Here is a 17019-nt window from a genome sequence, read left to right as displayed (position 1 = left end):
CCCTCACCTGGCTCAGCCACCACCTGGCAGGGAGAGGGGTGCCAAGTTAGAGCCAAAAGAGACCTTAGCAACTCGACAAGCAGTGCGCAGCATCATCCCCAGGAACCCTGTGCGGGGTGTCCTGTGTGCAGGGCTGAACCCTCCCTGCCCGGGGCCTGGGGTCGGGCTGTCATGTGGAGCAGTTGTTTTCAAACTTCTATTTGAGTTGCACAAGCCTCCCTCCCCCTGCCTGCTTCCATTTTCTCTCATAGATAAAATCTTACTAGAAGCCCAATCTAGAAACTAGACAGAGCAAAGCCAGGCTGGCGAACAGTCGAGGGAGGTGCTGGGCTCAGAGGCGCTTCTGCGCTGCCCGCCTCGAGCCCAGGGGCTCCCAAGGTCCAAACAGCGAGCGTGCAGGCTGATGTGGGGCGCCAGGCCTGTCACTTCTCAGAAAGGAAAATGAGGCCTGACGGGAGGGCACACTTATAGATTAGAGGTAAACAAATGTGTCCTCTGAGCCTGTGCCCTCCTCTGTAAAACGAGGGTGTGAAGAGTTTATCTATGGGCCTTGGAAATGATCTGGCTTCAGACAAAGATGAACTTTTCATCAAGATGTGGCTTCCTCTCAACTTTCAGGGAATAGTTTTGTTATTTATTTTATAATCAGTGCACACAGGAACCTAAAGTAAAACGTAGAACGTGGAGGTCAATACACAAGAATTCAAGCCAGGTAACTTCATAAAGTGAAGTTACGCAACAGCGTCATTCCTGTTGCTCCATAAGCCCGTGAAAAAATGACCCCAGCATGAACATGCTCTAAAATTTCTCTGAAAATGAACACTGTGAATTTGATTGTAAATACAGAACACAAGTTCAAAGACATAGGAGAGGTCTTAAATACAAAAACAGAACTATTTAAAAAATGATCTTGAATAACTTACTAAATTTTGCACCAACATACAGTCTTGTGATGGCCACAATTTGGTAGAAGATCAAAGAAATCAAGGAAGAAAACTTATCCAAAGCTAATTTTTAAAAACTCATTCTGGGGCTTCCCCGGTGGCGCAGTGGTTGAGAATCCGCCTGCCGATGCAGGGGACACGGGTTCGTGCCCCGGTCTGGGAAGATCCCACATGCCGCGGAGCGGCTGGGCCCGTGAGCCATGGCTGCTGAGCCCGTGCATCCGGAGCCTGTGCTCCGCAACGGGAGAGGCCACAGCAGTGAGGCCCACGTACCACAAAAACAAACAAACAAACAAACAAACAAAAAAACTCATTCTGTCTGATTCTACCCTAAGGTAGAATGGGGTGGGATGTATACAAAACCCTCACACACCTGGATGGAAGGAAAACATTTATAATCACATTACCTCACTTGTGTTAGAGGTTTTTTTTTTAACATCTTTACTGGAGTATAATTGATTTAAAATGGTGTGTTAGTTTCTGCTTTATAACAAAGTGAATCAGCTATACATATACACATGTTCCCATATCTCTTCCCTCTTGCGTCTCCCTCCCTCCCACCCTCCGTATCCCACCCCTCTAGGTGGTCACAAAGCACCAAGCTGATCTCCCTGTGCTATGCAGCTGCTTCCCACTAGCTATCTATTCTATGTTTGGTAGTGTATATATGTATATATGTCCATGCCACTCTCTCACTTTGTCACAGCTTACCCTTCCCCCTCCCCGTATCCTCAAGTCCATGCTCTAGTAGGTCTGTGTCTTTATTCCCGTCCTGCCCCTAGGTTCTTCATGACCACTTTTTTTTTTTTAGATTCCATATATACGTGTTAGCATACGGTGTTTATTTTTCTCTTTCTGACTTACTTGACTCTGTCAGAGATTTTTGAGTTGCCCCCAAACCATAAATTAGCCACAGACCAAAAAAGCCTGAATTCCTGAATTAAAAGTTGGAAGGGTTAAGTTATGGTACAGCCTTTATGATGGAATACTATATGGTTCGAAATCATAATTTTTAAATACTGACATTAAAAAGCACTGTAAAATGACATGAGGAGCTATTCAATCCACTGGGTTAAATTAAAACTGGACTCAGACAAAAACCAAACTAAACTCAAACTATACCTACTACAATCCCAAGTATGCTTATAAATACATACACAGACATGAAAACATCAAAATATTAAAAGTGGCTACCTCTGGGTGGTGGGGTTATGGATGACTTGTTTTCCTGTATTTCTGAATCTGCTACAGTGGCATTTAGCTTATTATGACAGTTTTCTAGCAAGAGGAAGGGGCGAGGAAATGAAAGGCAAGTTTGTTTTCTGCTCCTTCTGACACCACAGGCCACACCTGGAAGAGCAGCCGGAAGCAGATTACTCTGCTGGGAAACTCACTTTTATAAGCCGCAGTACACGCAGCATATTTCCTTAGAACGTGGAAGAAGTGGATCAACATATTTGCTTCAGACCAATCCAGAAATATGGTTTTCCTAAATTTCTCCTTACACTGTTAAGTCAGGATAGTCCAAGGCTCTAGCCACAAGTTCACAAAGTTACACTTAGAACACACAGAAAAGGGAATAGCATCAGATGATAAATCCTGTGGTCTCCCATATTTCGTCTGGATTTTTAACCTAAAGACATCACACAAATCTTTTTTGAGCTGCTCTGCTCCTAGATAATAATAGAATCTTCCCCAAAGGAGCTGGGAACCGGAATGAAGTCATCCCCACACAGGCCCACAAGGCCGCCACGTATGTTGGCCAAAATGAACACGGCCTCCCTCCTGCTGTCTATTTTCAGCCCGTCTTCCAGATCATTTGTCCCTTTAATTTCAAGTTAAGAATTCTTTAAAACTGAACTCTCTCCTTTTTCTCGGGATCTTGACTCCCATTTCAGTATTCATTTTTTATTATAAAAGCAATAAATGCACACATGTGTATACGGTAAAATGTACCTCTACACCCCCCCACTCCCCTCTCTAGAGGTAACAAGCCTCCTGTGTCTCCTGCCACAGATTTAATGCATATACAAGCAGCTCTTGTTAATGAGACCATATCATACACACTGTTGGGCACTTTTTTTTCTTACTCAACACTGACACCTCTTCACACACATGCACACTGATTTAGTTTTTCGTTTCTGTTTTTTGCCATTTTAATGTGACTCTCAGCCTTCTGAGAGACCGTCTAGCATGGTGAGAAGGAGAGCTGTACCCCCCATTTGCCCTTAGAGTAGGTGCATAACCTCTGGGAAATCCCTTAACCCTTCCCTGGATCTCTGTTGCTACTTCATCCCCAAGGAAAGGGGAGAGGGTTGTTGGGAGGGGAAGAAAACTTTTTGTGCCCGAAAACTGAGGCTGAAGCAGGTGACCCCCTCTAGTTTCAAGAGCTGTGTGATAGGGCCCCCCCCGCAAAGATGTCCACATCCTAATTCTCAGAACCTGTGAATATGTTACCTTACGTGACAAAAGGTGCTTTCAAGATGTGATGAAGTTAGGGATCTAGAGATGGGAAGAGTATTCTGAATTATACAGGTGGGCCCAATGTAAGTAAGTAATTACAAGGGTCCCTATAAGAGGGAGGCAGGGGGGATCAAAGTCAAAGAAAGAGATGTGATGACAGAAACGAGGTTGGAGTGAGGTGGGGTCACAAGCCAAGGCATGCAGGCAACCTCTAGAAGCTGGGAACGGCAAGGAATGGACTCTCCCAAAAAGCCTTAGAAGGAATGCAGCCCTTCTGACCCTTTTTAGATTTCCCACTTCCAGAATTGTAAGAGAATAATTTATGTTGTTTTAAGCCACTATGTTTATGGAGATTTGTACAAGAGCAATAGGAAACTAACACAAGCTGCCACCTCAGGGTTCTAAAATGCCTGAGAATCAAACGAGAGGGAGCACCTACCCATGGGAGAGGGTAAGCAGAAGGTGATGACAGAAAACAGGTGGAGAGAAGCAGGAAATGCTGGAGGAGTGAGGGGAAAGGCAGGGCAGGGGCCCGAGGCCTGGGGCTGTGGACTCTGATGTAGGCTGGTTTCCCCTTAGGCCACCCATAAAGGCCACTTCCTGTAGTTAAAGTTGGCCCAGGGTCTGACTTGGGAATGAGGGCCCAACAAAATGGATGATGGTTTGAGGGTCAAAGCGATGGGAGCTGAAGAACCTGAGAGTCTGAAGTTCCGTTAAGTTCTCTTTCCTCCAAGTTTATGCTCTGTAGTTTTGTTGTGTTGAGTTTTTTATGGCAAGAATTTGGGCAAGTCAGAGCTAACAGAAGGCTGAACAACTGTCCTGGTTTGCCCAGGACTGACGGGCTTCCCAGTATGCAAGACTTTCCATTTTAAAACCAAGAGTCCCAGGTGCACCAGGATGACGTGGTCACCTTGGCTATGGCCTAAAGACCTTTCCCTGACCAGGGTAGGGGCTACAGGGCAACCTATGATTCAACATCACCAAAATGCAAAAACGCACATGCTCAGGAAGAGGATGAGAGACTGGAAGAGACAAGAGCCCAGGGATCATGGAGATCTCTGTGGGAGAGACTACGGTCACAAGAGGAGAAGCAGTGCTGAGGGCTTACAAGATCCCAGGGGGCTGTGACGGAGTGAGGGGGCAGTGTCTTACGAGGGTCACGCTTGTGGATCCTGAAGACACCAGGGATAGGACAGGGCTTAGGGTCAAAAGGAAGGCTTGAGCCATATGCCATAGTCCTCAAAAAAGGAGGGAGCCTGGCTGGGGGGTCAGGAGATAGCAGCATGGAGAGGGAGATCAGCTGAATGCTTGGAGCCTCAAAGGAACAAGGGTTTTACATGAGAGTGGAAGAGAAGTGCTCCGGAAGACACAGAGGGAATAAAGGGGACCCTGACCACATGGCTTCTGGTCTTTTCTAAGCAAAAATTCTAACATATGCAGGTGGGGATAAATCCTTCCACTATGGGTCCAAAATTTGGCCCCGACCTCTGAGAGCACTGCATTCTTGGCAGGACAGAGGTTCCCTGTTGAAAAGCTGCATCTTAACCATCTCTCTGCCTTAGGCAATTTACCAGACTCACAGAAAAGGCTGAAAAATATCCCAGTGGGCAGCCTTTACTCTCCAGAGAGTTTCTGGAGAATGCTCTCTGCACTGAGCACTAAGACGTTTGGCAAAAAAAGCTGAAGTGAGGTTGGGCTGGAGCTCTGACTGGCTGGGCTGGAATCCTGGGTCCACTACTTACTAGCTGGGATATTTCGGCAAGTCCTTTCACCTCTCTGTGCCTCAGTTTCCTCGTCTGTAAAATGGAGAAATCAGACGACCTACCTCAGAGGCACTAACACCATGTTTGCAGTGCCGTCACTATCATCTGTAGAGTGTAGGAATTTGCAAAGGGAAATGGGGCAGACCGATGCATTATCCATTCCCTACTTCTCTGATAAAAGAACCCAACTTTGGGGATGGCAGCGTACTCAGCTCACTTCTCCCTTTCTCAGTCTCCCTTGCTGTAGCCATGTGACCTAGTTCTGGCCAATGAAGTGCAAACAGAAATCTGTTGGGGAGAAAGGAGGTTTTCGAAAAAACTTTTGCCTTCCTGAAAAGAAGGAGAAACAGAAGCTGGTGTCCACATTCCCCCTTCTTCCAGCCCTGGATACGGAGGTGATGCTGGGCGCTGTGGCACTTATAATCATGGGGCAAATGCCTGTGCTCTGAGATAGTGGAGAAAAAAGAAGCATGGGTTCCTGATAGCGCACCGGGCAGCTGAACCAAAGCTGACAATCACCTACCCTTGTTCTTGTTAAGAAAAATAACTCCCAATTTGCTTAATTACTTTATTTGGGGTTTATAGCTAATTGTAGCTGAATACATTTCTAAATGATATAGGGGCTTAGCCTGCCTCCTATTTAAAGGAGGCCCCTAGGAAAGCACAGCACATTTGAAATTCAGTTCACCTGCTTCTATCAAGTGATTTTTTTTTTTTTTTTTTCAAAGAAAGGAATCAGGTGCTAAAGAACCTAGCATAAACCCCATTTTTCTTTTCCAAAGTGAATGTAGAGGGGTGGTACCAAAATGGCAGGAGCACAATGTAGAGGTGTGCCTGAGAACACCATGCATGCGGAGGCCCTGTTCAGCAAAGGGGAGTTGCCACCCTCAGGGCTGAAAAGGAAGCAGATGAAGCCACTTCCCCAAGCCTGGCCTGAGCCCAAGCACTACGGAGGACAAAGCATCCCACAGAGTAAAGGGAAGCTGATCCCACTAACAGTCATGTAACCTGGCTATTGTTCACTCATAAAAGTCACAGACCGGTTCTGAATTATTGTCGTGGTCAATAATGTAAGTTTATTTAAGATTGTTACTGCTGTTTTATGCTAACCACACCTCATCCATCCAAAAGCTTCTTAAACAGCCTTAAAGGAACTAAATGTTTGGATCTGGTACGCTCCTCTGCTTCCCTTCCCCCATCTGCTCTCCACTCTCGGACTGGAAAAGTGAGCTTTTATATCAGAGTCTGGGTCCTTGCAAAAGCAAAACTGAGAAAAGACAACAGTGCTGGAGAAAGTAAAATGCTTACCAAAAAAACCAGGAGTTTACCCTAGGCCGCGTCCACAAGGGCTCGCTGCGCTTGCCTTCACTGACAACGAACCCCCCCGCTCCGCCCACCCCGCTCCCCTGGGGAAGGGCAAGAATGAGATCAGCTTGCGTCTTCCAGGCAGGCAGGTGATGACGGTAACCGGTCCCACGATCCAACGTCTGGAGGAGAGCCGCCAGGGGCTGCCGCCGCCCAGAGGCGGGTTGGCTTCCACTAGCCGGCAGGGGCTCTGCGAGGTGCCGGGAGACCGCGAGCGTCCGGCTCGGGTCTCCCACCCGCACGTCCGGGGGCTCGGGCCGCTAGCCGCGTCTCATGTGGCGCCCGGGTACCGGGGGGGGGGGGCGCTCATCCATGGGGGTGGCAGGGGCCTGGCTCCGGGCCCGGGTCGCCCCCCTCCATCCTCTCCCCCTATCCCCCCGGGAGCCGGAGCCGGTCTCCCTTCCCCGGCCCGCCTCCCGGCGCGCAGCCCCAGCCCCCGCCCCGGCCCGCACTCACGCTCCACGTCGTGCAGCTTGGCCCGCTCCTCCTCCAGTTTGCCCTTGAGGCTCTCGGCCTCGCTCTTGAGCGACGCCAGCGTCTCGTTCTCGTGCAGCCCGTCGGTTGCCATCTTCGAGTGGGGAGGGGGGAAGCGGGGATGCGAGTCAGCGGACGGCGGAGGCCGGGCCGGCGAGCTTGCGCCGAGCCGCCACCAGCGCAGCTCCAGCCCTCTCCCCGAGCGCGCCCCGCCCCCCGGCGCTGACGCCGGCTGCTGAGAGCCGGGCTGCTGCGGCCGATCCCCCTCCCCCCCTCCCCTCACCCGGACGTGTCCGCGAGCGCAGAGCCCTTGCGCGGTGCGCTAGGCGAAGCCTGAGTTAGCGCTGCAGCGCACAGCACTCGAGGACGCAGGGAGTGTCGTGCCCATTCTGCGGGTGGGAAAACCGAGGTTAGGAGGAGATACGTGACTTGCTGAAGGACGCGCACTTAGTGAGGGCCAAGCTGGGATTCCAACCCAGGACTGCCCGGCTCCTGGGAGTTTGGGGAAGGCCCAATGACACAGCCCTTGCAACACCCCTTTCCCCCAGTGCCCCGCACACATCTCCCCTCCTTGGTGGCTTCTGCCTACTGAGAGAGAAGAGGGGAAGGGGGCCTGGTTCGCGCCACTGGTACCCGGTCTGACCCCTGGTAGCTCTGATGCTCCCCCTACAACGAAATGAACACTCTCCACGTTTATTGACTTAAATATACAAAGCAAGTTCTGGTTTCTGAGAAGCTGTGGGGTCTTTGCCCGTTCTTGGTTTTGCCTTTCTTTTATTCACTCGGGAATTAAGTCCCTGGCAGCAGAAGGAAGTGGTGGTGGGGCCAGGGACACACAGGGACCCAGACTCGGGGCTTCTGAGCCCCTGCCCAGTGATCTCAGACACGTCACTTCTGAGGCAGCTTCCTCCACCTTAGAATGAAGGCTTGCTATAGTTCCCTCAAGGAAGCAAATTAGTGACTTCGTGGCAGACTCATGCATGCATCCGTTCTTTCCAGTCTCTTTTCGTGCCAGGCACGGTTCCAAGTGCTTTACATTAATAACTCACCACAGTCACCCTGAATGGGTACTATTGTCACCTCCATTTTACAAATGAGGAAACTGAGGCACAGAAAGTTTAAATGATTTGCTTAGTTCACACTCCCAGAAACTGTCAGAATTAGAGCAAAAGACTAAGAGCACAGGCTCTGTCTAGATCAGACTGCCTGGGGGTAAATCCTGGTTGTGCTGTGTGGCCTTGAGTGGCTTACTAAATTTCTCTGTGTCTCAGGCTCCTCATCTGTAAATGGGGATAACACCTTCCTCAGAGGATCCTCATCAGGAGTGACTACGTAAAGCATTCAGAGTGAAGAGTGGCACACAGTATGTGCTCGTTGTTATCATTAAGGCTGCCTGGTACACTCGAGCAATTCACAGGAAGCAATTTGAATGAGACACTGGATCATGGGGGACACTTCTCACAAGGGTCATCTCAGAAGGCCTGGGAAGAGCAGCATCCTCTCATCACCTCCTCAGGCTGGCACCTCTTTGCCCACCGTGGGATGTGTGTGTCTGCCTCAGGGGCTGCCTGTTTGTGAAGACCTGGGGTGAGTGGAGCTTCATACTGGTGTGTGCCCTCCTCTGAAGGCTCTTTGTGTAAAATAACCCCCAAACTTCCTCCAGTCTGGAGAGTTTACCATCTAGAGATGAGGCCATGTAACTTTTCAATGGCTGGAAAAGTTTGCAAAGTGCCTTCCTGTAGTTTGCTGTTCGCTGCTTTTTGTAAGTGAGGAAGTTGGAGGTCAGAAAAGTTGAGATCTGCTACATTGCAGCAGTGGTGGAGTTACAGGATTGCCCCTATCCATCAAAAGTGTCCGTGGGGGGGGCTGTGTCTACACAATCCCAAACACCTGGATTAAAAAGTTAGCTGTCAGTCATTTGGATGTCTCCACACTCAAAAGAATCTGAATATTTGGGAATCCCAAGTGCTTGTGGTGGAGATAGCTGGCGACAATCCCCTGAAGAATATCTCCAGGCAGGGTTCTGACCTGGGAAGAATCTGTGATGCTACAGAGGACCTGACATCTGGGATTCTGGGCTCCTTCTGTCCACAGAGGAAGTTGTTTCAAAAAGAGAAGAGCTGGATTAATAAATAGCACTGCTCCAGGATGGTAGGGCCATCAGAAAGCAGGTTTAAGAACTGAATGTCCTCAGTATGAAGTTTGCAGATCCAAGTTTAGAACACAATGTGCTGCAGGTAGAAGCCCATCACACTGAGCCTGAACCCCGTGACATCAGGATTACTATGCTGTACCAAAGCCTGTGTGCCACCTGAGGCTGCTTACTTGCAATTTGCTTTATAGGAATAATTTTTTAAAATGTGATCACTGTCAGAGGTTACAGTGGGACCAAAAGGATGAATACGGTTTTTCCTCTTCAGCTGGATAAAATGTCAACGTTATCTTTCCTCCCTCGATATGTGTTTTGTTTTTTCATCGTGTCCATGATCGGGATTTCCTACTGAGCTTGTGGGGAAGCGTGCTTTACCACTTGTGACCAGGTGGGGGCTCCACACGGCTTTGCAAATCCTCTGAGACAGGATATTCTTAGTGCCTCAGTCAGGCTGTGGGCATTTCTGCTGCAAGATCTGAAGCCTACGCAAAGCCATCTCTGGTGAGGATTGATGTGTGTACTTTGAAAAGTGCCAGGTTTTGTGTTCAGTGCCTACCCTCGCTGAAGGCTTAGACCCAAGGAGCACTTTTCCTTGAGCCTGATTTTGCTAAATACTGAGGCCCTATATGGTTCAATCTTCTACAGAGCTGTTCCTAGGGACAGCTGGAACAGGGCCTTGGGGAAGGTGCTCCCCGGCTGTTTATTTACCAGAGTTTCTTGTAGCTTTGCTTGCTTGCCAAGCAGACTAGGAGAAGACAGAAGAAAAAAGCATTAGCTCTAAAAAGTAATAAGCTAAAACATTTATTGAGCACTTCCTCTGCTGGGTATTGTTTTAAACACTTTCTCAAATAAACTCACTTTTGTTTCTCCCAAAACCCTATGAGACAGATGTCATTATTGTTGTTTTACAGATGGGAAAACAGACCTCCTGGGAGAGAGGAGGTCCATTGGTACAAGGCCTCCGAGGAACATAACTAGGAGTTGAACCCAGGCAGTCAGAGCCCAGAGCCCACTTCCTAAATCCCCACACTATACTGTCTCACCCAGCCTGGGTGTGCTGCAAATGTGTGTGTGTGTGTGTGTGTGTGTGTGTGTGTGTGTGTGAACTGATTCTCTGGCAACCCACGTGTCACAGGACCCTCACATTAGAATTGTTTAAAGACAGGTAACGACTTAAAGTTTTAAAAAGCGGCACTTACAATTTCTGCACATAGTGAACAGTAGCTGAGCTGTTGAGATTTCTTGAAAACTGGTCTCAGAGCCCGTTGTTTGAAACATTTGTCACAGGAGCCAAATATGTTAACGAGAAAGGTCTGATCACACATTTTTTACCCAAGATGAAGCTGGAAAAGAGGGAGAGAAGAAAAAGGGATGTGTGTGTACGAGAAAAGTTCCACAACCTAAGAAGCAACCTTTCACAAACTCTTTAGTCTTATTTCTCTGATTTCTTGGGCATTTGATAGCAACTGAAAGCATTAGGAAACATTCCTTAGTATTTTAAACAGTCTGCAAATTTTTAGTTTCTACTGTTTGTTCATAAAAGAATCATTGTAAGAGACTTTAATGAACTTTGTATTAACATGGTAGTTAGTGTGGATGTAAAAATCACTTTCTTGACTTGAGGCTGCTGAGCTGAAAGCAGAGCTGGGTTGTTAAATGAAGCGGGCCTCATCCTCCCACACAGCATGGGGCATCACCGTAGTCAGGTGCTTCTTCCGATATAGCAGTAAGAGCAGCCAAAAATTGTAACCTCAAGGAAACCATCAGTCTGAGTGCCTTAATCTTTAACCAGTTTCCAATCAGCGGATTAATACGTGCTTTTTGTTTTGCTTTTCCTTTCTTTCTTTTTTTTTGGCCACACCGCATGGCATGTGGGATCTTAGTTCCCCGACCAGGGATGGAATCCCGGCCCCATGCAGTGGAAGCAGGGAGTCTTAACCACTGGACTGCCAGGGAAGTCCCCAATACATGCTCTTGTTGACTTAAAAAGAAAGAAAGAAAAGAAAAGAAAAAGAGGGAGAGAAAAGAGGGGCAGAGGGAAGAAAAGTGATGTGTGTACATGAGAAAAGCCAACAGAAACTGCTTTTTAAAACCTTGTCTCCCTGTTATCATGGTAGTTGCTCAGACCTCTACATGAGGAATAAAGTCTATGCAGTTAATTTGTAACCTTCGATTTATTACAACATGCTGGGTCAACACCAGCTCATTTATTTAATCAGTAAGAGAGTGTCAGACAATAGGTTTCCTGAACAGACATGGACACAATTGATCTTTGCAGCACAGTATTAATCCTGTGGGGCCTCACAAAGGAAAGTGTCCTTGTAATGCATACTGTAATTTAAAACTTAAGAAAAAAAATTCCTCCCCTCAGGATGAACTTTTGCAGTAAAGACAAGAGTCAGAAAACAGCAGAGTCTGACCCCGAGTAAATGTGGTGTTGGTTCCCTGCAAGTAACACATCTCATTTATGAAACATTTGACAGTCACAGACCTAGGGGTCCCCGCTTGTTCACCCAGAAGTCAACAGACAGGCCCAGGTCACTGAAGGGAGGGTAACCTTGAGAAAACAAAATCATCTTGTGCTAAGGGTAGGGCTCTGGCTGGCTAGATCCTGGCCCTACTACTTAGCAAGTAACTTCACCTCTCTGAATCTTTGTTTGCTAGTCTGTCAAATGGGTATGTTAGAATCTACCATCATATAGGTACCAGAGGAATTATGAGGGACAGCGCAGGAAGCGTTTAGCTCAAGGCTGGAATATAGTGAGTTTTCCACAGATGTTATGCTGCCCTGTGGGTGGCTACAATAGCAGCAGCCATAGCAACTGCCACCACAGCAGCGGTGGGTGGGTGGGGGGCAGCAGGGATGAGGCTGGAGATGAAGAAAGAGCAGAGAGGAGCCTATGGCCACAGTTCAGACGAGGTGAAGGAGTGAACTAAAGCAATGCTCTGGGGTGGGTTTGGAGCATGCTTACAAAGGAGAGGGAGCTGGACTCGGTGACGTGTGGGCACAAGCAGAGGGTGATGTCTAGGATGTCTCCTAGGTCTCTGTTTGGGAGGCTGAGGGGTCGTGGCGCCGCTGTTGGAGAGGGAGGACAAGGGGGTAGAGGTGGGAGGGAGCAGCCATTGTCGCCGAGCCAGTTTAACAGGCGTTCCAAAGAGTGTGGGCCACGACAAGGGCAAAGAAGAGAACCGCTGAGCGTAAAGGTATCGGGGGGCCCTGGTCTGAACATTTGGAAGAGGCCAAATTGAGAGGGATGTATTTGTGGGGCAGGTGGCAGTGGGGACACCGCTGAGGGGGAATGTCTACCACGCAGAGGTCACCGTGGGGCTGGGGAGAGAATGGGCAGCTCATGAGCTGGGGTGGACTCCTACAGCCAAGGGCGGGCTGGCAGAGTTCTTGCGATCTCTGAGGAACAAAGGAGTAGAGGGCAGTCCCCTAAGGAGGAGAGATCAGGAGGGGACCAGCTACTGATCACCTCGAAGGGCTGGTCCCTCACCTCTCGCAGCCACCCTGGGAGGGAGGAAGGACATCCGCGTTACCGCAGAGGAAATGCTGAGGGATTAAATGAGATCAAGGTCAGTGACGGAGCCGGAATCTGTATGTAGTGGGACTCCACAATGTTTACCACAGAGCTAGACCATCAAGCCGCTCTGCTTTGTCCCAAAGAGTGAGTTAAAGACTGGCAAAGGGCTCGCCCACCCGAGCCTGGCCCGTGCAGGGGGCCTAGTAATGTTGCCCACCTCCCAGCCCCCCACCGCCCAGACCTGCTAAGGCAGCCAGTCACGAGGTCGTGCTGAGGACTCCAAGTAATAGCATTAGGAAGGTGAGCCCTGGATTTATTCAGCAAGGGAGCGACGTCATTCAAGTGGATTATTCCAGCATTTGCGCTTCCAGAAGTAGGTCAGAGAGACAAAGTACAGCAGGAAAATCAGCTAGGTTAAGAGACTGCTATCATGTTCTGGGGAAGAGGAAATGAGCTCTGGACAGAGTAGCAGCTGCAGGAATGGAAGGCAAGAGGATCCCGAGGAAGCAAGTGCAGAAGGATGACTAGGAATTATGGGAGATCGACCCCTACAAAGAGAGAAGTAGAAAAATTGCCACACAGAAAGACAAATCTCGTATGATATTGCTTACATGTGGAATCTAAAAGAAAGCGGGTACAAATGAATTTATTTACAAAACGGAAGTAGAGTCATGGATGTAGAAAACAAACTTATGGTTACCAGGGGATAAGGGGCGAGGAGGGATAAATTGGGAGATTGGGACTGACATATACACACTGCTATATATAAAATAGATAACTAATAAGAACCTACTTTATAGCACAGGATATATATATATATCCTACTATATATAAAATAGGTAACTAATAAGAACCTGCTGTATAGCACAGGGAACTCTACTCAATACTCTGTAATGACTTATATGAGAAAAGAATCTAAAAAAGAGTGGATATATGTATATGTATAACTGATTCACTTTGCTGTACAGCAGAAACTAACAATATTGTAAATCAACTATACGCCAATAAATATTAAAAAGAAAATTGCCAATATTCCAAATCTGGATAATTTTTTTCTCCCAAACTGAATTTTAAATTGTTTCAAATTATAAGAGCTGCACATGTTCATTATAAATAATTGGAAACAGAGGAACATGAAGAAGGAAAATCAATCACCTACATGCTCTGTCTTAACAAATAACTGACCTGTGTTAGCATTTTATGTTTTCTTCTAGTATCTTCATAAGCACCTATGTGTATATATTTAAAAAATTGGAATTACATGCCATACGTAATTTTGAACTTTAGTTTTTTGCTTAATAGTGTTTTCGCCTTTCCATGTCATTGCATATTCTTGGAAAACACCAATTTTTAAACGGAGACCACAGATTTTGAATTATATCAACCTTAAATCATATCGCATAGCTAGCATTTTAGATCTGGTTGGTTGAACATGGGCAAGCTACAAACTAAAGTTGGAAGATTATAGTATTTTAAAACTATAAACAGTATACATGGTTGTTGTAGAAAGTTTGGAAAAATCAGAAAGGTATAAGGAAGAAAACAATCACCTATAACCCCATTGCCCAGAGAGACTCCTTTTCACACTTCGGCGTATGCAAGAAGAGATTTTTAGGACCAGGGGTCATACTGATCATGTACACTGTTTATACTTTTACATCCTGGTGTTTTTCATTTATAACATGGGCTAAATTTAATTTCAGTACATTCTATTGTACTTATTGACAATAATCCTTTTTATGACGAGGGAACTTTTCAAGCTAGGGCAAATGCTTCAACGGGCATTTTAACAAGAGAAAGATAAAAATACCCCATTTTAACAAGTTTTGACATGAAGTTGCTTTGAAATAGGAGTTCCCTAACCCTAAGGCACACCCAAAATTTCTTTGAAATGTTTCACTTAAAGAGATGTTGCAAAAAATCACCAAAACCCCCACTACCCCATGATTATTTTTAAAAAGTCAGTGCCAAGATAGAAAATCAAAAGTGAAAATCCCCACTATCTGCCCTGCACTCAATTCCCTGAGTTTGATGGCTATTCTTCCAGACTTTTCTGATGCCATAGATAAAGCTTTGTTAGTTATATAAATGGGGCTGTTAGCTACTTGCTTTTTCACCTAACTTATTGTGTTAGTGCTTACAGAGCTATCTGTTTTTTGGTAATAGCTTCAGTATTATTTAATCCTATGGAGCAATGGAGTATCATAATTTAATAAACCAACCTCCTACTGTTGGATATAGAGGATATCACCAGCTTTCACTTTAAAAATAATGCTTCATTGACCCAATTAAAAATGGGCAAAAGTACCCTCAGACGTTGCTGGTGGGAATGTAAAATGGTGCATCCTCTGTGGAAAACAGTTTGGCAGTTACACAGAAAGTTAGAGTTGTTACCAAATGACCAAGCAAATTTACTCCTGGATATATCATATGTTCACATAAAAATTTATACATGAATATTTGTAGCAGCATTTAACACAAAAAGTGGAAACAACTAAAATATCCATCAACTGAGGTATGGATAAAGAAAATGTGGTCTGTTCGTACAGTAGACTCTTATTTGGCAATAAAAAATGATGAAGTTCTGATATGTGCTATATCATGGACAAACCTTGAAAACTTTATGCTAAGTGAAATAAGCCAGACACAAAAGGCGACAAATTGTGATTCCATTTATACGATAAGTCCGGGACAGGCAAATCCATAGAGACAGAAAGTAGATTAGAGGTTACCAACAGGTGGGGGAGAGGGGGTTGGGAATGACTGCTTAGTGAATACGGGATTTCTTTTTTGGGGTGATGGAAATGTTCTGGAATTAGATAATGTACATTCTTGTGAATATACGAAAAACCTCTGAAATGTATGCTATAAAATAGAGTTTTATATTGTGTGCAATCATATCTCCACACAAATTATTTTTTAAGTGCGCAAAAGACTTGTACACTTCACAAGTGCAGATATTCATATGGTCAATAAACAGATAAAGAGGTGCTCAACATCATTAGGCATCAAAGAAACGCAAGTTAAAACCACACCGTAGGGGCTTCCCTGGTGGCGCAGTGGTTGAGAATCTGCCTGCCGATGCAGGGGACGCGGGTTCGTGCCCCGGTCCGGGAGGATCCCACATGCCGCGGAGCGGCTGGGCCCGTGAGCCGTGGCCGCTGAGCCTGCGCGTCCGGAGCCTGTGCTCCGCAACGGGAGAGGCCGCAACGGTGAGAGCCCCGTGTACCGCAAAACAAACAAACAAACCAAAAAACCACACCATGAATCCGCTACTTACCCACCAGAATACTTAACAGTAAAAAAGACTGATGATGTGAAACTTGGGTGAGAACGTAGAGAACTGGACCTCCTCTGCTGGTGGGAGGATAAATTGGTACAACCACATTGGAAAACTGGTTGATAGGACCTACTATAGCTACACATACATATAATTCTATTCCTTGATATATGCTCAACAGAAATGCATACTTACATCCTCAAAAAAACCCCCATGAACAAGAATGTCATAGCAGATTTATTCATAATAGCCCCAAACCGGAAACACCCAAATGTTCATCAGTATACACTAGAAACATAAATTGTGATGTTTATGTAATAAAAAAGAATAAACTGATACATACGGCAGTAAATGGATAAATCTCACAGACTTAACTAAAATTATGTGATGTTTAGTGTCAGAAACCTCTGTCTATTCCATAAGCTGCTCTCCAAGGTTTACGCTAACATGTGAAATGTTACGTGGGTCAGTTTTTTTTTTTACTATCTCTTTTTTTGGAGGCCGCACTGAGCAGCAGGTGGGATCTTACCCCAACCAGGGATTGAACCCCGTGTCCCCTGCAGTGGGAGAGCAAAGTTTTAGCCACTGGACTGCCAGGGAAGTCCCAATGTGGGTCAATTTTTAACAGATTAAATAATTGTAAATATGCTTACTTTTCCCCTGATGCCAATACTAAATATATTTTGAAAACAAAGCACCTATTTCAAAAGATATGCATGTGTATTGTGGAAAAATTAGAACATACAGACTAACTACCATACCACCCCTCACCCATACTCTTACCACACAGAAAGACCACTGTCAACACCTTGGTATGCACACACCTGAACACTTTTCTGAGCATTTAAGGAAGCCTGAGTATTCTAATTTAATGTTAACACACACATACCTTCCAGAGACTCAACACATGGAACCGATCAGCAGAACGGTGAGAAGTTAGAGCTGTAGCTCCAAGTGCTAAGGCAATTGCATCCCGTCTAACTAATCTCCTTACCTGGGTTTGACAGCTCAGCTGCTCCCTTCCTTCCCACCTGCAGCTCCATGTTCACCTCTG

General features: G+C 46.4%; 1 protein-coding gene across 3 annotated transcripts in view; it reads right to left on the bottom strand.

Moving 5' to 3' along the window:
* GNB5 (G protein subunit beta 5) overlaps positions 1-7253 on the bottom strand; it is a 43419-nt gene extending 36166 nt beyond the window's left edge. Inside the window, exon 1 of one of the 3 annotated variants that reach the window (XM_059056292.2) lies at positions 6992-7253. In XM_059056292.2, coding sequence (XP_058912275.1) covers positions 6992-7103 — 112 coding nt within the window. In that variant the 5' untranslated portion in view covers positions 7104-7253. Of the gene's footprint in view, positions 1-6478; positions 6943-6991 lie in introns of those variants that run through there. The other 2 variants (XM_059056294.2, XM_059056293.2) reach the window with 2 other exon arrangements.
* Positions 7254-17019: the final 9766 nt, after the last annotated feature.

This window comes from Kogia breviceps, chromosome 3 (genome assembly GCF_026419965.1).
Source record: "Kogia breviceps isolate mKogBre1 chromosome 3, mKogBre1 haplotype 1, whole genome shotgun sequence".
Classification (NCBI taxonomy): domain Eukaryota; kingdom Metazoa; phylum Chordata; class Mammalia; order Artiodactyla; family Physeteridae; genus Kogia; species Kogia breviceps.
This window is presented reverse-complemented; position numbering and strand designations above follow the sequence as displayed.